Raw genomic sequence first — 21,662 nt, 5'->3', positions numbered from 1 at the left:
TAATTTTCTAGTTATTAATATTTCTAAATCACTTACAATTTCATTAAAAAATGCTGATGTCAATATATCCAGAATGGCATGATGTTTTAAATTAAAACTTTATAGTCCCTTAAACCACAGACCCTGAGTTCTACAATTATGCCAAGCATAAGCCCAAATTTAAATATATATTTTGATAGACAGTGTCCATGGCAAGTCAAGTTTTCCCACAAACAGGTCTTTTGCTGCAGGTCTTATTCTATTTTAATAAATATATTTAAATGGTTTCAAATGCTATGGATCTAAATATACTTTCAGGTATAGTTTTTAATTTCAAAAAGCAATTTTAGTTCCTGTCACCTTAGATAGGAAACATTTCTACTTATATTTAACAGTATAAATTACCAAATAATTTTAGCAATGACAGTCGTTATAGAACATTAAATACATATACATCCGATTATATATTATTAATGGTGGGCACACATCTAACGTGTTTGTAAGTCAGAAAATCCAAAAGTTTGAATGCTTTCCTGAAGCTTTTTATGTGTTCTTGTGGTTCTCCACCAGAACCAGTGCTCAGTCTCTCCTAGCAATCTCCCTTCCCCAAACAAACTCCTGCTACTCTTACCCACTGCATTGCAGGGAGAGACCCAAACAGTCTGCCCCTGCTACAGCTTGTGAGTTTTATCTTCGGGAGGTGACTGAAATACCCCATTTCCCCCCAGGATACTCGTATTCTGGCGCAAGCAGGAGGCTTTTCTGCAACAGGCCTCAGTGGCCCCTCTTATAATGATTATCAGAAAAAAACCTGGGAAACCCTAAAGTTATCCCATTCATACTAGCTGCAGATTACCACAGATATAAAAGACACTGTATAATATATAGGGAGTAAAACAACTACTTCAGTTCCAATAAGAACACCTGCAAAACCTCCACCCATCCCGTGAATCAAATCCAAAACTTTTAAAATGTTGGGAAAGGTTGATTAAGTTCCCCAACCTCCCCAAAAAAATGTCTCCTGGAGACAGAGGAGTCACAACATGCCTTCTTTAACATTCCTCTTTCTTCTCACACCCTTGTCTCCTTGGAAATGGGGAGGCCTGGCAACATAATTTCCTCTTTTAGAATCAGAGGAAGTTCATCTTGAAGCAGCCAGGTAATCTGGTCCTTCTGTTCTCTGGCATCAGGAGCAAGTAACCTCGCTGCTGAGCCCTGCTGATCTGCCCCTTTAAAATGTAAACCAGCATGGATCCTCAAAATGCAATGCAGGATTGTGAAATCTCAGAGCATGCCATAAGAGCTCTTCCTCCATTCTCACAAGAACTATTAGTCCCTGTACTCGTTTTATGACTAACAAAACTTCAGTCTCCAGGGAGGTTAATACAGAAGCTTTTTCAAACACTAAATTTACTAACAATTTTTTGAAGGAAACAAATTTTACAGGAAATCAAATTTTTGCCATTGTTATTTCCTTCTCCTGTTTATATAATATACTTTTAAACCTGAAAGAATTTTAAAAAAAAAGTATCATTAAAATCAGAACAAATGTCTAGATACCGGAATGTTGCTAAGACTTAAAATAATTAAAATGGCTATTTAGAAGAACTGAACTTTCTGCATTACACCTGAAAACTTTTGAATTCAGAATGCATCTGATATACCCTCCACTTCTGGGTCAGTAAAACATCAAATCCATTTATCAAATACAGTAGGAAGCTACCTGCCATTTGTGAATTATTTGCACATCCCGAGTGCTAATGGAAATGTCACTGTCATAGCCATTAATCCAAAAATGTCAAAGAATAAAGCTGGATGAGGGCGATGAGCAAGAACATAAATCACAGCCAGCACAGTGATGTCTGGAATGTGACTGTGACAGACCTTATGAATGAATCTCCAACAACAAAGCAATCTCTGGGCAGACTATGGTGCCTACCCCTTATTCTGCACATTATAAGATGGTATTTTTTGTAACATACTTATTCAGCAAACATTACATAAACTCTTATTTAGCTGTAGCTAAACACTTCAAAGGAAATATTGAATATTTGATCAAATATATTTGCAGAGAAATTGTTATACTTTACATTAAAAACATTGCAGAAAGAGTTAAAATTTTACCAACAGTTGTATATATAAAAAAAATGCTACAAGGCACCTGGGGTTATCCATTATAGTTAAGCATGAAAACAGTTTCCATAAAATTATTACTCCCCCGGTCCCTCACCTCACACACACACAACTTTTGGAAACATTCACATTTTGTTCTGAAATTTTCCATGCTTAGTCTCTGCTATATGCTAAATTAATTTTGGGGGGAAACTTAGAACATCATCCTTTTGGCTAATTTTAAGTTATGGGAAAATTAAAAATCAGACTTCTCACTGTAAAAACATTCTAACCTCATGTTTTTGAGCAGGACGATAGCAAAAAAGCTAGAACTTGCAGAGACATAGTCCTGATGAAAAACAAAATCCTTCAATTGGTTAGGAAAAAGTAAACAATAAAGTTATATGTGACTGAGAAGTCACTTAGAGCATTCTCACTAGATAGCTGCTAAGATTATAGCACAGTTTACTGGAACCCTACCTTCTCTGTGGCATCATGGCACACTTTCCTTGTATGGCCTGAGGAGGGAGGGGCTGCTGCTGGGATAATATTCAGGAGGTAGACTATAAAAGTCTCTTTGAAACATATAATGAAATCTAAAAGAAAGGCCAATAAAACCATGGGCATGGAAGATTATTACAGTTTAATTTCATTTCTAGAAATATAGAAAATGTAAGTTAATTATCCTGAGTAAAAGTCGGAAAAGGAAAAGCATTCCCTCTCAACCTAATAGAGGGCAGAAAACCCACATTCAGGATTAGATTTTGGGTCTCAAGCAATGAACAGGTCATTATGTTGTGCAAGTAACGCTACATCACTGCTTCAGCCAACCCCATGGCATTTGAGCAATTGGCAATATGGTAGTGGCTCTGGAGTTCCTACTAAATCTGTCTTTAAATTCAGGTCCAACTTTTTAGGAAGGAAGGGAGTGGGAAGTTAATGTGGTACACATGGACAAGTATCACTTTTACACATACATGCTGAGTCTTATAGTCATAAACCACATAATTATCTGGCTGTAAACAGCATATACTCAAAGATGCTGCCAGAAAATGAATAACTATCTCAGGAAGGGATGGAGAGGAAGAATTTTTTCAAAGAATTAAATAAAACTCTAACATATTTATACATAGCAAACATATGTATTAATTGTATCAGAATTATAGGTAGAGCTGTTAGCAATGCCTGGGCTGTAGTTAAGGTTGCCTAACACTTTTCATTATTCATTATTGTGCCAGAGTCACAATCTGGTCCCTGGTTCCCCCTTGCTTGGGAGAGGGGAGGAGAAGAGGAGCAAATGGGAGTAATTTGTGCCAGCCCTATAGTTGGACCAGATTACCTCCTCTGCATCAGCTCAGCTGTGCAGGCTGGTGGGGTTTGGGGGTTGACAAAGGCTCTGCCCACCCTCTGTCCTTGCCCACCTATTCCCTGCCTGCAGGATGGGGATTAGAAACCCAGTGGAGGCTGCCATCCCCTGCAGCTCTGGATACTTGTAAGTCACTGCAGGGAAGTGAAGGAGCACTAAGCAAAACATAGACCTAGAATGCCCTGGAATGCTAAGGTGTGAGCACGCTATCATGGAGGCACTGTCAGTGCTTTGGAGGCATGACCAGGCCTTCCAGCTTCTTGAACCCAACCACCCTGCCCTTAAACTACTTCTCGAACACATTTATTTAAGAAGGCAAAGTAAACTGTAGTCTCAGCAACATGACGTATAAGACTGCAATCTTTAAGATCATGCACTACTCACTCAAGCAACTCCATGAACTTGTCTTCTTGTCTGCCCTTTAAACTTCTATCACCTTCCCCAAATATACTGGCATCTACTCCTGTTCTTGTCTTAATTTGGGCCTGATCCTGTAAACTCTTTTGCCATTGATTTAATGCGATTACTTCCATGGGTAAGAGCTATTCATGAGGAAGGATTTGCAGGACGAGAATCCTGAGATTGGAGGCTCTTTGGTCAGGGAATCTGTTATTATTTGTTCTACGAAGTGCCATGTACATCTTTAATGCTACGTAAATGCATAAATAAATGCATAAATAAATAATTAAATAAATAATAATAATAATAATGAAAGCAGCAAGACTATTCTGACTTGGAGCTAGATTATGCAGAGGCCTTAGTTAACTCACTGCTTGAGAGAAAAAAGTGAAAGAATTGAAAAATTCCACAAAAGTGCCAGAGAAGATACCCAGTGGTGGGCTTCAGGTGAACCCATACTTGAGGGACAGCCCTTAGCCTTTGTTACTATGTTGAACTATCATAAGAGTTAATTTGTTGGTAGCATAATCTATGTTTAATTTTTTTTTCTCTAACAAAAAGTAAATTGCTATGCTTTGCTCGTTATAGCCAGTTTTTGGGTAAGCAGAAGATGATTGAGATAATGAATAGCACCCTGTGCATTTTTAACAAATGCAAAATAATATGCAATAAAAGAAAAAACAACCTGCAAAGAGAAATATAATGAAAAACATATCCCAACACAGGACCGGGCCTGACTTCCCGCTCTTGGCGTTGTAACCTGGCATTCAAGGTTGCAACACCACTCAGACTTGGCCCCCCAGCCCCTCTGTCATGACAGAGGATGATGGGCCAAACCTGAGTGGTGCTACAATCTTGTGTGACAGCTTGCAAGGTGGCCAGGCCAATCCTGAGCAGCACCGTGCCCCCAGGTGCTAGGCTGGAACGCCCAGTGAGGGGAGCTGGGTCCAGTCCCATGGGACAAGAGCCGCTGCTGTGCGGTGAATGCAAGGCAGCCTTTCTCTGCACCTCTCCCCCAACTCCCCGGTCAAGGCCTTCCAGTCCCCAGGGTCAGAACCCACCCTCCACACAGGGCCCCCCTGCCCTCCCATTCCCTCAGGACCTCCCATAATAAAATGAAATAAACTTCCCCAAAAATCAAACAAATAATCACAATTTTTTTTTAAAAATCACGGGGCTCTAATAATGAAGATAACAAAAACACTTTCTAGTAAGGTCTTTCCTCTCAGGAATATGAAATGTATCACAGTACAGTTCTGTTTATTCTAATGTATTCTCTTGAATGGTTGGAACTTCCAGTCTACTATATGTAATGGTTCCCTGGGCAACACTTTCAGCCATAGTAAATATAACTCTAGACATCATAAAATAGCCTCCAACTTCTGAATCATAAAGCCATACACATTACATTTTATTATCAACAGGGCTGGTAGCACCGCCTGTTATTAACATACATATTATAGACCTTGTTTTCAGTTTATAACTTTGCCAAACTTTTACTATTTGGGCTAGAATTTTCCAAGTTGGAAAATACCTCAAGTTGATTTTTTTTTTGAAAGTTTCAGCCAAAATGGTTCAGCCATTTTTGAGAACAAGGCTAGGGAAAATAGATTTTGACATTTTAAAAAAATGTGGTGACCTTTCCTTTGTAAAGCTCTAGTACCCCCATGCTTTGGGGTAGGTATTTAAAATTTGGCATAGGGGCGGGGTGTGTGTCAAGATGTACATTTTGATGTTCCTGTGAAAGTCTGACCAAATTTAGCCAAGTAATAAGCCTTTGAAAAAAAACTCAGTTTGCATGTTCTCTGCAAAGACTTCTTAAGAGATTAGCACCCAAATTATCTAAAAATTCCTTCCTTGGTTGCCTGACAGCTCCTAGTGTTGAGCAGACAGGCATGCAACATCCCTATAGAGCAACTGAACATTGCTCTAACCCTGCAACTGCTGCTGTCAACTGCTCTGGGCTGGGGTATAGGCTGACACCAGAACTGAGAGCATGGAGACTGTTTCTCCTGTGCTTCCTCCCCCAGGCACCCTGGAGGATGAAGCTGCCTGACTTGAACGCAGAAGAGACAAGAGAGAGCCAGATGGTGGGAGAGGAAAAAGACAAGATTGGAACACAGACTTTTGACCTTACTCTTTCTATGCCTCGGCTCCCTATCTGTAAAATGGGAATAATATCCACTCATGACATAGGGATGTTGTGAAGGTTAATTAATTAATGTTTGTGAAGCACTCAGCTAAGTATAGTAATGAGTACCATAGAAAGCATATGAGGTAATTATTATTCTGTATTTACAGCAAGATTTCAATAGTAAATAAGGTAAATAAGGTCTGGGGTCACACATTGAACACTCAGACAAAATATTTAACAGCTGCTCATTAATTGAGCACCATCCATCTTGTGCATTGAATGAGGCAGGGCCTGTGGAAAAAATAGTATGTGATCATATAATTAAAGACTGTATCATAATGCAGATGCACAAGGGGATTGAATTAAGGTTGCACAGGCAACCTCTATTCTGGCGTTTCCTAAGTTTTCAGTGGCTGACTATGAAACCTTAATGTTCTTTTAACATAGTATTTTGTGTGTAATTTTATTGTAGATTATAGCTTTGTATTACATAATGATTATTATGCTACTAGAAGACGCAATAGAAGGATAATTCAATCTAAGCAATGCTTAGTTTCATTAAAAAGCTTTCCAGGTGTCTTAATATTCAGGGTCTTTATTTAAAACCATCTAACTGCCAGCATTTTTGGGTCCTGAATATTTAATACCCTTTAAAAAATTGAGATGTCATAAGTTAATATTTTCATTTAAATAATTTAACTTCATTTGGAAAATTATTCTCACAGTTATCTACATAACCAAAAATGGTACCGTACTTTAAAATATAGGTTAAATAAAAGCATAAGCAAAAGACAAAGAATTTGTATGCTATAGAAGAGGATCACTACTTGGCTTAGATAAAGAAATTTTTTTTAGTGTCATGGCAGTTATAATGAAACATACAAATACTGTAACATTCAGAATTCTCTACTTACATTCACACTGTATGACATCTAAGTTAAATTGCTGAACAGCTCCCATGCTTATCTGTTTTAACTCACTGTCCAATAGCATCTGCATCAGGGATGTTGAAAGATGTTGGCAGGCTGACATGCAAGCTGTCTGGGCCACTTTTCCCTGATAAAAAGGGTAACACATTGTAAGATAGCAAGCAAATTATATACCACCAGATAATGGCCTGTATTACTTTATTTTATATACACACACAAATTCTTAATACAACTACACTTAGAATAGACACTGAATGATTAATGAAAATTTATTTGATGCAATTGTATCAGTTTTGAATATAATTAAATCTTTAGGAGCATTAAACACAACCCAAATATGTATTAAGCAAGAGTTGGTAATTTTTCTGGACTCATAGACAAATCCAAATATTTTTCAAGAGTATAGACTGGAAGAGTATCATGAAAAATATTCGTTGCTGAAATATGTTGTTAACCTTATGACGACATTTTTTAACACAATGCAAACTGGAATGGAAATTGACACATTGCATATGTGTAACACCATAAAACAGACAAATACCTTTATAGAATCAAAACATTTGCTTTTACCTGGGTATTTTACTATAATAGCTCATTATTACAGAAATATTAAACTGTTGATTTCCAGTCCAAAAATCTGCTGCTTTCGAACTTCAAGCCTGTCCATACACTTTTAAAGTATTTGACAGGTCAAATAATGGTCCATGGAAATCAACTACTTACAAAATGAATAGTGGCCCTCTGCTGTACAAAACTGAAATAATTTTCTAATCACAATCCAGTTATTTATATTTTAATTACAATTTTTACAGAATCCTTCAAAAGAAATTATTTACTGTTGCAAGAGATTAATAAAACAAAGCACAATTTAGCTATGACCATGCTAAACTATTTAATCAAATGTTAATTTAAAACCAAATATTAAAGTTGCACTGCAGATGGATAACCAATTAAGATGAAATTTCAAAACAATTATTCATTATGACTATCTCACTAGAGCTATCTTTTACCCATAATGTTGCAATATTTTTAAAACATAGAAATCGTTGTGTTAAATTGTAATGTTATGCTTTACTGAACTTGTGGTTTAATGTACCTTTAAATAAACATGTTTTAATGTAATGATCTCAGTTAATGATATAATTTATTTTGTAACATAGCTCAAGTATTAATATACCATATTTTTATAGAGGAGAAATGATTTAGTATACCTTGTGCAATACAAATAACTTTACCTTTTAAATTATTACTATAATTTTAATTACAGGCCAAAAAATAATTAAGACTATTTTCTAAAGGATAAAGAGACAGATTTTGCCCTTAGTTATGTAAGTACAACTCATTCATTTCAATAAGAGTTGTATGTTTATGAATATCAGAGAGCAAAATCTGGCCCTAAATATTTTGCATTGCTTTCATAATTTACTGTTATAATTGAATTTATCAAAAGAATATATACATAATACAATGTATCATTTTGGAATTTCTTTGAACTTTTCCTGCTTTTGTTCATGGATATTACATCATGCACTCTGTTCTGATGTCAAACTGGAACTTCCAACAACTTTCACTAATATATCTTTAGCATTAGGACACCTCGAACTGTAAGGAGCTTCATATCTAAAATGTCAATTTCTTAGTTGAAAGCCTTAAAAAAGTAAAGCAGGAGCAAATAACATATTTGACCAAAACAGATGAACTGCCAACAAGGAATGTAAGAAACAATGCAAGAACAGCATGCTTAAAAGTCTCCCAAACCCAATGGTAATTACATTGGGAGACATGCAGCTCTATTCCCCAAGCAAAACAACATCAATATGAATGGGGGGGGGGGGGAAGGGGAGGAGGATAACCAATGGGCCACAATTCATTTAATTACAATGTAGTAGGTTTGAGATACTTAATGGAAATGTCATTTTGATTTAATGGAACAACTAGTGCATTTCAGTTTAATGTACTGCTCCATCAAATCAGCTCCATGTCCTATTTATGCTGCCACCATAATGTAATAACAGTATAAGCAGATTAATAGGTTGTCAAGAAAAAATTTAACATTCAATTTATTTTATATGCAAACATAGTGTGTATTCTTATAAACAAAAGATTCCATTTTACCTTTCTGACCAAACTTCTGAACTTAATTGTTGTAAACTGGCATGTATCAATAGCACTGGAGCACAAGATAACGGTGACAATACAGAAATACATGATATGAAATAATTCTGTTGGACTTTTTAAAATAAGTATCAATATATGTTCATTTAATGCTTATTTTAAATGACAAAATGCAAACATCCTAAAATTTAAATTACTCCCAACTATGCACTTGAACTACAGGCTTATTGTTCTCATGGTACAGTCAAGGAGTGATAAGGGGGGAGTTTACTGTACACAATTTACAACTATTCAGTGAGATCACTAGGTTTTTGTAAGTCTACGTTAAAAAAAAGTAAGGCTAAATCTATTAAACTTATTGTTTCTTCCACACACAAGAATCTGAGTTATTACTCTACTAAACTAATTTAAACTCCTTTATAGATTTACTTTGCAATGTTCAGTATTTCCAAATTCAAAATGCACAGGGTTATAACACTTATTCATAGGAGAATAAAATAAAAATTCAAGTAATTTTTTTAGAAAATGTGAAACATTATTTCAAATTCATATCTGATAAATGAGGTCTGACTATATTCATATTCCAACTTATATAACGTAACAATTTGTCATCCCTATTTTCAATATTTTTCAAAATAGATGTTTTTAAAAGTAAACTTACGGGTCCATGAATATTATCATAATGTACTACTACTTCAGAATAAAACTAGTTCAGTTAATTTTAAAGCATTCTTACTATTTAGCATTTGTAAGTTTGAGGTTTTTTGAAGTTACTCTTTCAAGCAAGTAAATTAAATAAACATATCTGATGTCATGCATAAATTCAACAGTTTTATTGCATTCTACTATTGCAGACCTCTATGAAGAAACTACTACCATCTCATCTTCAGACAAGTTATAATTGCCGCTATCTACTAAGCATATTCTTTTACTTCACCAACGCAAATTTCAGGAAACAAGGACCCTATTCTATAAGCAAAAACACCTGCTAAATTTTTTTTAAAGGCAACTACTTTTACCAACCCTTTACATTTTGCTGAAATACAAGTTTGTAAAAAGAGAAAACCCTTAGACAAACTTCTTATATTTCAAAGGAGCTTGTAAAAAAGAATCTGCTGACATATTAAATCCTTTCTGTAGTACCCAAAAGCTTTTCTCTTAAGAACAATTGTAGTAAAAAGACATTTGGCTCCTAGGAAATTCCCATAGGGTCAGCCATATGCATCCTTCCATGGCACCTTCACGGTACTGCTTTCTACATCCATGCTAGCTGTCTCAAAAGCAGCTTTCATCATTCACTAGGGTGTCAGTCAATATGATTTATGGACTGCATTCAACAAAGTCAAAGCATATAGAATGAGAAATATGACTACAATCTGCTAATTTGTTTTGTATTGAGCCACTTAAGAGTCAAAGACCTGATGTCAGGCTAAGACCGGCAACACAATTAACCAGCCGGTGACAGATTCATCCATCCTCCCTGCCAGGCAGTGCCAATCAAAGACAGCATGAGGTGACATTTGGAGAAGTCAGTAAGAAAACCCATTCTCTAAGTAGCCTATGTGGGCTTCTGATTGACAGCTTTTGACTATAGCTTGTGGAGCACCACCACCCTTTACCCAATAGTTCCTCACTGCAAGCTGTGAAATAAGGCTTTCACTGCCAATCACAAGAACAATAAAACAACACAAACTACCATCCCCAATGAAAAAGAAAATAAGAAAACTTGTCTGTTAAATCTAAAAAGTTAAGCTTCAAAATTAATTTAACTATATTAAAAGATATGAAGCAATTTTTAAACTTACTGAAACTGCAAGAAAACTAAAATACATACGCTTCAATAGTCACATTAATTAATAGTTTTGTTTAACAATTGCAGTAACAAATCCAACTTTTGATAAATAGATGAAAAATTTATTTCTTAAAACAGTAGGAGAATTTTAAAAATACATAATTTCACTATTTATGTAATCCCTCCTCCCCAAAGGGTTGATCAAAATAAACTAAAGATTCACACAGAGAAATAATTTATCATTCTTTTTTCAGTAGTCACCGTTTCCTCTAAAGCAGCAAAGGATCTTTAACTTTGTATTAACAAAATACATGCATCACTGTTGAAAGAACTCTTCAACTATCTGATAGCCCACTTATTAGATAAAAAAAATTCCATTTATCCTTGTGAACCAAGTATTATCCACTATTGTTTTCAAATTAATTTATCTCAGAACTTAAGCTATAATATATCCTGAACTTTCCAAATAAGGGCCCAAGACTGCATCTTTTATTCACAGAAGCCATCCCATTGACTTAATGAGATTACATATATATGGATTTTTAGGATGAGGACCTACATTTTTATAGGTATAGTGCCACTATAAACCACAAAAGTGAAGCTTATATAGGATGTTTATGTGAGAAGAACCCGAAGATTAAAATAAACTCATACGGCCAAATCCTAGTAGCTTCTGCAAAGCAGAGGCAGCAGGAGCTTCATGACACACAAGGGCTGCACAGCTCCAAAAGACAATGTACCTCCATACCATTGGTTAAGAGATCTGATCCTGATCCATTACAAATCACATAGGATTACTCCAACCCCAGCAGCAAGGAGTGTCGGTGGTGGTGTTGGGAGACATGCTGGCTCCTTCAACAGAACAGGAAGCTCATTACATGAACTCTCTACCTGCGCTACACCTTTCATATGTGCAGCTGAAGAAGATGCCCTTATCACACCACTTCCGCGACTCTGGATCAGTCAGCCCAGGGCACAGCTGGTTTGCGTGACCTGTTGAGGCTCATACTCCCTTACTGCCACATAACAGGTATCATGATTTAGTAAATTTATAGCACCTAAATGTATGCTAGATGATTCACCGAAGAAAGAGAGAAAGAGATTCTTTCCATTCCAAAGAGTTCAACATTTAAATGTGGTCATTGATTTTTATGTTAATTGGAGCTGACTGAATATTGTTTGCTTTTTTTGCCATTAAGAGAGAGGGTAGGTGTTACGATGTAGATTAAGGAGGAAGCAAGAGTCCAGCACTGTGGACTACACACTCCTCCTTTTCCGCACCATGCAATGTCAGTTACAAGTCTGTCTGGTTTTCTGTGCAGGAAAAGGAAATGGGATTCTTCGAATGTAGGGCAACTTTCTGCTGAACAAGCTAATCTTCTATGGAACCAGCATACACCTTCACCCAGGATAATTATACTTCCTCATTCTTGTGCTTTATCTGGTTTTCTCTATTTAGATTGCAAGCTTTTCAGGGCAGGGGCTCTCTTTTACTATGTGTGCATCCACTGCCTAGCACAAGGCCTGTTAGTTGGGATTTCTAGGCACTAATTTAATACAAATAAATCATAATCTGTGGTTTTTAAGATTCATTTTATTTCTTCACTTCAAGAGCAAGGGTAATTCTGGGTATTCCTATTTCCTTCTTTACTTCCTCACCCTGGATTCTTGTCTGAGCATCAGCTAGAAGGGGTGCTTGAGTACCATGTGAGGTGCCCCCCTCCCTCTAAATTCTGAAGCCTCTGTAGTAGTCCCAGGCTTTTGCAATCTAGACATGATTGACCATGACCCTCCCTACACTCTTATATGCCTCCTGCATGGCTAGTATGTTGAACATTTTATATAGAAATATTTTCTATTAATGTTGCTGGTGCAATTATCTCCAGACAATTTGATGGTTCAGCATGAGGCTATGAACTCTGACCTCACATATGGGAAATTTCCAACTCCCAAATTAGATCTGTTAGTCTTGTCTGTGAATCCCAAGATGGGGCTAAGGTGGGGCTAGTATTAGCATACAGGTTGGCTCGATGCACATATTTCACATAGAGAGGTGCTGGAGTTGCTGAGACCAACCAGTCATGGGGACTTCAAATGTTCAAACAGATGATGATTCTTCTGAATCAACTCAGAATTTCATGGCTGACAGCCACAATCCTGACTGTTGGCTCTAAGAATGGAAATGAGCACACTGGATCTGGAATCTGGGCTGGGATTCAATTGAATGGAGTTGGCTATTACATTTTTGTCATGAATAGACCATTATAGTCTTCATTTGAAGTTAGGCACTTTCTTTTGTTGGGGCAAGAGACCTGTCATGATGGTCTACCCTCAAAAATTGATCGAACTGAGGAATTTCCAGAAGATCTTCAAGAAAATACTCCGCAACCAATTGACTGAGCTAGCGATAGTTTAATTAACTTTTGTTTTCTGATATCTGCATAGTGGCATCTAAATCTCCTCGCTGCTGTCTTTATCCTCTTGGGTCATCTTGGGTTAGAGATAATCTGTAACAGGTGAAATGACAGGGGAGACTACTTGAGCATCAATGAAAAAGTCTCTTGCTGAGTGACCAGTTGCCAAAAAGACTTTTTTGAAGTCTTATGCCACTGTAATCTCTTCAGGACAGGAACTGTCTCTTTGTTATATGTTTGAACAGTGCCTAGGAAAATGAGACCCTGATTCATGACTGGGGCTTGTAGATGCTACCATAATGAAAATAATAAATAACAACAATGGTTGTGCAGAAAGCGAAGAAAGTAGTTTTCACCTTCAAAACAGCATCCAAAGTCTTGCCCAGGGAAACTCTTCCGAGTGGTTGACAGTCTGGTTAATTTGGACTGCTGCCACTTAAGAAAACAGTAAAGTCTTTCTTGATGTGAAGAATTTTCAGGTTACTTTGAAGAAAACAAATTGCTCAAATGTGGAGTGAGTTCTTTACCACTGTGGATCAGGAAATTATCTCAAGGGAACATATACCAAGTTTTCTTTGTAAGTTTTAGCCAGCAGTCACCAAATCAGATCCATGTCCTTTCTCACTGGTGATACATGGAAGTGCTAGAATATCTTTGTTGGTGAAGACAGTTAATGTTTCCCTAGGGGTGGAAAGCAACATGCTGGCTATCCTTAAGGAAGCTGTTCTGAGGCCTCTGCTAAATAAACCATTACCAATCCATTAACAGGATTAAATTAAATTTGTGTGTGTTATGAGATGGTTAAGAAGTTAAGTGAGGGGACAAAGGCAATGGTGCATTCAACATGCTGATGATGCCCTGTACAGTGAACCACTATCTATATGAACTGCGAGTTGGATAAGGCTCAACCTGGACAAGACAGAAATAACTTGAATGCTGTGGGGAAAGCATTATCAATTAATATAAGCACCCCTGATTAAGGGCAGGTATTTGTCCTTTTAAGATTCTGGGCTAATCTTGGATACTGAAGTAGCAGCTTTGGTCAAAAGTGCATTTTTCCAAATGTGACTTTCAAGAAGTGCCCTTTGGAAGCAGATCTTGATACAGTTATGCATGCCTTTATCAATGGCAGATTAAATTACTATAATGCACTGCACATGGGGCTATATACTGAGCTCATTTGAAAACTGAAGGTAGTGCAGAACATGACTGCCTGTTTATTTAAGATTATGTTTCACAGAGGAAACACATTACTGCCAGTGTTCCAGAATCCACACTATCCGCCAATATATTTTTGGGTGGAGTTCAAGGTGATGGCTTTGAGTAGAGAATTACTCAAACTTCAGCTGTCTCAGTAAAGAAGAGAGAATGCTGCTCATAGGGCATTTTTCCTGAGGGATCTTGGCTTTGGAAATTGGTCCTAACCCTCCTTGGTCTACCAGAGTCTATTTTCTGAACATTCTTCAGAGCCCACTTTTTTTTTCAGTCATTGGAGGGTGGGGAAGGCAGGTTGATGGAATATGGTGGGTTGTTTGATGGGTTACTGTTATTAAACGGGTTTGGTGAGCATCGGCAGTCCATTACGTTTTAGTTTTAATTGCATAAAATACGGTACCCACAGCAAACTTTGGATGGATGCTAAAAATTGGAATAAAATGAAAATAATCCTAAATAGATGTGAGTCAAAAAGGTAAGGGAGAGTGGCAGAAAATAATATAATTTCATATACGTACAACAAAAATTCCTTTCCATTTGTTAAAAGAAGCAACAATTTAAGGGACGCTATTCAGGTTTATGCATCCCCCTGCCCTCCAAATTACTTTGAAAGTTTAGTTCCTTCCCTCCCCCCAAATTTGGAGATCAGGACTCCTCCAACTTGCTTTTGATAGCCAGTCCTAGGAGTGATGTGTTATTAAAAATAATCCAACTGTTTGGCTGCTCCAGATACAAAACTGTGAACTACAATATACACATACACACTATGATGGAGTTTTTAATATCTCACCACTGAAAGGACTGTTGTTGAAGGAGACACGGAGGAATCCTGGCCTTCAAAAACTACAGGAAAAAAACATTTAAAGGGAATAATTTTGAGCCCACAAAACTTTGACATATTCCTTTAAACTTAATATATCTGTTTTTGTTTCTATTTTACTAAAAGCACATCATTTTTGTAATTTTAGTAGTGCAGTTTCTACACATCTCCATGTTTACGTTCAATAAAAAAAAACATCCTATGTTAGCTGGACTCTGGAAATTCTTTGGATACTTAGTAGCAAAGCTTTTGCTAGATTCATCAAAAACAAAATAACCAACTTCTCAATCTACTTCAAATATATTTCTCCACAAAAATAAAGATATAAAATATGTACTAACTTTAAAAAATAAATGTTTCTAACATTTACTTCAATATCATACATAATAAATGCCTTGCAAAATCTTTCATTTTTTAAAATATGAGAATAATGCAATCAAATAAAACCAAATTGGGTATGATAAATCAAAATTCTACATGCATGTGAAATTACAAAAAAAAAAAAAAAAAAAAAGACAATTCTGCCACTCCATGTTCCGAAACAATTGCTAACAAACCCAATATTAATTTCTCAATTTTCATTATTCATTATCATGGAAATAATCTGTGGTTGTTCAAAGTAAACTGCTTTTAAAAAAAACTTGATGACCTGAAAATAACCAGGGCATGGATGAATCCCTAAATGCAATCCATCATCTTTTTACACAAAAACATTTGAGTGCAGACATTCCTTCAACTCCAGCCAGCATGTGCACCAAAAGGGATATAGAACTTTCACCAAATCTTTATTCTGTGCCACTGTTTTTCCATTTTAACCTTATTCTGTATGCACATCCCACAGCTGCATTTTGACACCTGACCTCACTTCCAAAAGGTCTTAAAGTCTCCTCTGAATTATCTCATTTGTGATACAATGCACACCCTATCATGTTTCTGCAAGGCTTTTAGGGTTCCTTCTATCCCAAAGAACGAAAGACCAACGTTAGTAATTAACCCGTTTCTTGCATGCAACCACACAACGAGGTACCCAGTGAGTCATCAAACAAATGGAAGGGTTGTGGGTGGGGGGATTTATTAAGTGATTAAATATTGAAGCAATAAGCCTGCAGGCAGTTCATAGTTTTTCAGTTTACATGCTTTTTCTTCATCTTGCATCTACTTACCGACATAGCTGCATGGTCATTGTTGTTATTCTGAGAAGGAAACCAGTAAGGCAATCAAAACAAAAAATTAAAATGTACTGTCAACATCAAAAGAAATGTTGGCATCAGTAAAAGGGAAGCAAATTCTTCAGAAAACTTTTATTTTACGAGTCTTGATACTTAATTATTAAGTACTAAAATTATTTTGCCATAGTCTGCATGAATGAAAAATACCTAGATCTAGGAAGGTTTAATTTGCTATATAAAGTTTTGATATTCTTAACACTCACAGAAGACAAAAATATTTTGCTATATCAAACTGATAAATTTTCTAAAATTCAAAGAAAGTCAAAATTCCTTGGAAAATGTAAGGAAAAAAGGTATAAACAAATTAAAAATTATTATTTTGCAAAGAGACACAAAAAAGTGATTAAATTGAAATGGGGTACTTAATATAAAGATTGTCTTTTTCAGTGGGAATGAGCTGTATGCCAAAATAAAAAATCCAAAGTAACACATTCCACAAGTAACGTTTTCTGAGTTGATCTTCTAGCAATTTTTAATTGTAATAAGTATTAACAATATACTTATTAAAATATTTAAAATAAAAATTAAACGGTTCCTTAAAAATATTTTAATCATGTATATTTAACATCCAAACTACAAAGCACATGGTTATTAGTAATTTATTAATCTATTTCATTCAAGCAATACTTAGGAATGCTTTAGGACAATGCAAGGCTAAATAAAGTCTCTGTTCCATAAGTAATTTATTTTTTCACAGATTTTACTATTAATGGTAATTGGATGAACTAACAAATGTGAAAAGAAAATATTTTCCTTTTTCAAGCCTTTTATGCTAACATTGTTGCTAATGTACAGTACACTTACATCCCTGGAGTATATGAGAACTTTAAGGAGAAACAATGCTAGAGAGACATCTCAGCGATGCCACAGTTGCTATGAGAGCAAAACCTGAACAGTTTGGGTTGTCACCTTTACCATGCTGTACCTAGATGTAGTAACTTAGATCATAGTGAGCCTGTTTTGTGTACTTTAGATTCAAACATAAAATAGTATAACTGTATAAAACACATTTTTACATTATATATTCAGTTTTTTTAAAGTTATGTCCCCATCAATACAAACACATCTAAGTATATGACCATATGCAAGCATGGCACACACACACACACACACGGACGTGACTGTCTCTATACATTTAGAGGTAGTTATACATATTCCAAAAATGAAGTAGGTTCTAATGTCAGATGCACAGGAGTAATAATGTGTAACCTTCTGCTGTGCATATGCTTATGAAAGCATATGCACAAGCAGACTGGAGTCTAACCATCCTCCAACAGGCAGCACACCATGTCTGAATCAGGCTATGGAGAGCTCATGGGAGCAAGGTGGCCATGTCTCCAGACTAGCAAACACCTGAATTATATTCTGCCTTTCTGCTATGTGGATACACAAGGGGTGGAGGGAGAAGAGGCTCCCTGTACCTTCTTCTTTCCTCACCAAACCCACAACCAAATGAGCAGGACTTGGTTCTATAGTTTCTGGATATAAAGAGTTCTGAACTATTAATATATGTTTGAATATCCATGATATTTCTACCACCAATGCAATAAGGCACCAACATTTCTTGAAGTAAAATTGTGAAGCTTTTATTTTGTTAATATAAAGTCCTTCTAAAAACTATCCCATCCAAAATCCAATATGTGGCACATTACAATCTAGCTTTGCTTAAAACATCAAAATCTCTAAGGTTAGGCTTGTTTATGTTTTATTAACTTGTTTAATTATGAAAACGAGGCAGTTTTGTGGGCTTGTCTATTGAAAATACCTTTATTATAAACATCCTTTTTAGGACAAATATTTCCCACTATTACAAATCAAACTCTGAAACCAATGGTAAGGAAAAGAATTAAATAATAAACTAATTTTCATATCATTTCTACAACTCTCTCACTAATATTTATATGCAGTGCAGAGGTCTGTGGAACGGGTTTCCACATTTTGTTGACTTGTTCATAAATCAATCAACCAGGTCAAGCAAATGTGTCCTAGGTTATTCTATTAAAGATGCCCAGAATAAGACAAAAAGATACCATCCTACATTTTACTGGAACTGTAATACTGGATCAAACTGGTAGTCCATCTAGCTCAGTATCCTGTCTATTACAGTGGCCAATACCAAATGCAAGAAACCCAAAGTAGGGAATTATAGAATAACCTGTCCATCAGGGGAAGTTTCTTCCTCACCTTCTCAGCTAGAGGTTAGGTTATGCTCTAAAATATGAATGTATATCCCTTCCATTCTTTTTATTCAATTGTTAACTTGATATAACTGCTTCTTTCCATTCTTTCCCATTCAGTGCTACAATGTTGGCACAGATAGGCAACTTCTTGCAAGGAAATGGCACTTATGTTAGCCCACTAATCCAGGGTTACTTAACATGTAAAACAGTGTCACCAAACGGAAATGTAGCAACCCACCATGAGTGCAAATGGCCATAAGCCATATAAGTATATCAGTTATGACTAATGAAGCATAGCCTCTAAAAGAGGATTAGAAATGTTCCACGTCCCTCATATTTCACACAGCTATTAACCTTATGTGCCTAAAAAGGAATACTTTAAGAGTGGTGGGAAAACTAAGACAGAGAAAAATCAAAGCCACTTTAATATTAGATTTGGAATACCAGATCTGTCCCTTTGTGCACCAACTCTATATCTTGTCTCCTCTACAAATGGCCAAATATATGATGCTTCAGAGGAAAGCAAAAAAATCTCTAATTCCCTTGCCTACTGTAATTATGCTATAGTATTCATAGGTGAAATTCTTTTCTTGATTTAACTTCCAACAGAGATGTGGAAACTCCAGACTAATAGAAATATGTTATATTTATTAATAAGATTGTACACCCGTCCAGAGGCACTGAATGTGGGTAAAGTAATCACACATCAAGCAATAGCAACAAGGAACATGCTGAAGCACAATGTAATGAATCCATAAAGGCTAGATGTTTTGGGCCAAATTTTGCTGTGGCACTGATATAAACTGGAAGTAATTCCATTGATTTCATTGGAGTTACCCCAGATCTACAATGGTATAAACTAAGAGCAGAATGCACCCTAGTAGTTGTGCACTTGTCTTGAAAAGTGACCAGTCAGACAATGAAATATAATAATTGATACATAAATCAGATGGACAATACTCCCTTTACTCGGAGCTAAGGAAAATAAGGAATTTATCTGACTCATGAATGAAGATTAGTTTCAGTGGGAACTCAGACAGGTAGAAGCCTATGGAGTTTTTATGGACAAAAAATATTTTAGTTCAAACAGAGCTTTGGGTTTAAATTTTTAGATGCTGTTCAAAATCACACGCACAATGTGCATGGGTCGAATTAGGTTTGCATTCTGTGGATCAGTGGACTTGTCCACAGAATTTGCAGGCACAATTAAAATGAACATTTGAAAATCTGGCCTGAAGTGATTTAAGTTTTATGAGATCTAAAAAACAGTATGAATGTTTACTACTAGTAGTAGTTGAGTTAAAAAAAAAAAAAAAAAGCTTTGAGGGTGCTGCATTTTATTTTCTTCTTTGAAAGTAAAATCTTTCACAAATATTTTATAATTCCGTTCATCATAATATATATAATTCTACACTGAATAATGCATCAGTTAGTATGTAAGCAATCTGAAATCATGTCTATCCCCCTAAAATATTTACTTAAAAGCTATTTTCTTCCAAAAATCAGAAAGTTAAAATGTATAGAAAATAGGACTCCAATAATCTGAAAACAAAGCCTATTTTGTATACTTACAGGCAAGTGAGTAAAAACTTGAAATGTGCTTCTTAAGAAATTAATAAGGTCCATTAAATATCCACTGGCTCTTCCAGCAGGCTCAGACATTGTCCAATCGTAGTCAGCAAGCTGAATAAATTCATCAATTTTTTGATTCAGTTTGGTGTATATTTCTCCTTCTGCTGCATGTCTTGCATCCTGAAAAAAAAACAATACTGCATAATCACCACTCAAAACTTTATTAAAATTGATATAACTCCACTGATAGAAGTGTCATTTAATGGTGCATATGGCTTTTTGGGAATCAAGTAAAACATTGACTAGTTTTTAAATCCATGCTGTAACTTGTGGCTTGAAAGCACAACGTTGCCAGTGGCAACTTAATTAAATCCTTGGTTTTGTAATTTTTTTTTTAAGACTATCAACGTAGTGCCATCCTGAATATAGTTTTTCAGATACTATGGTTATGTGTACTATAAAGATGTTGATAAATGAATCTCACTGTAGAGCAACATCAGTATTCTTCAGACTCATCCAGGAGACTTGGAGACAGAATCAAAAATCAGTCAGTCTCCTCTTCTTTCCAGTGAAAATCTTTAACTCCGTTTTGGAAAACTATAATGAAAATTTACCGGACCAGGAACAAATTTATTTGCCCACCTTTACAAAGAAAACTGATAATGAAAAAGCTAATTATCATATCTGTTATGGTTGAACAGCCAGGATTCACAAGTTTTTACATTAACAATATACACTCTAAATAATGCACATTTTATGAATATGCGTTTCCTCTTCATAAATGACAGTATAACACACCAGGTTTCAGAACACACCACCCATTATCAATCTGTCCTCAGCAATATCAATTTTGGGGGGGATAACAACAATTTCTTACTTCACAGGGGCATTGTAATGATGGATATATTAAAGATTATGAGGTGCTCAGATACTATGCTAATAGGAGTCAGTTAAATATATAAGATAAATCCCAGAACAGGTCATGTCCAACATAGCATCTGAACTTCTCATACATCTCAGGTGTATGGGTGGAGTTCTTTGAGATATGTTGTCCACACAGATTCTACTCTTGGTGCACATGCACCCCATGTAGGCAAGATCGGATTCTTTTCAAATAGCAGTGTCCAACAGGGCCATGCTTGTGCCCTGAGTTACCTCTCACCCCACAAAGCCAAGGGCATAGAGTGGAGAGGCCTCAAGTGCCTCAGTTCCTTTGCCAATTAAAATCCCATAAGAGCAGTCTCTGATTAGCAGGGATGGAAGGCAGGTTGCGGAATCTGCATGCACATCTCAAAAAAATATACGTAGTCACTGCATGGTACATAACTGTTCTTTCTTCTTTGAGTTATTCTTCACACAGATTCCACTCTCTGTGACTAACAAGCAGTCGCCTATTTGCTTGGAGA

The 21,662-nt window shown here is 36.1% G+C and overlaps 1 protein-coding gene across 1 annotated transcript in view; it reads right to left on the bottom strand.

The window, feature by feature from the left end:
- EXOC6 (exocyst complex component 6) overlaps nucleotides 1–21,662 on the bottom strand; it is a 176,942-nt gene that overhangs the window by 39,345 nt on the left and 115,935 nt on the right. Inside the window, exons 18-19 of the mRNA XM_065408079.1 lie at nucleotides 20,257–20,436; nucleotides 6,905–7,046 (exon numbers count right to left, since the gene is read on the bottom strand). Coding sequence (XP_065264151.1) covers nucleotides 6,905–7,046; nucleotides 20,257–20,436 — 322 coding nt within the window. The remainder of the gene's footprint in view (nucleotides 1–6,904; nucleotides 7,047–20,256; nucleotides 20,437–21,662) is intronic.

Source organism: Emys orbicularis, chromosome 7, assembly GCF_028017835.1.
Source record: "Emys orbicularis isolate rEmyOrb1 chromosome 7, rEmyOrb1.hap1, whole genome shotgun sequence".
NCBI classification, from domain to species: Eukaryota; Metazoa; Chordata; order Testudines; family Emydidae; genus Emys; species Emys orbicularis.
This window is presented reverse-complemented; position numbering and strand designations above follow the sequence as displayed.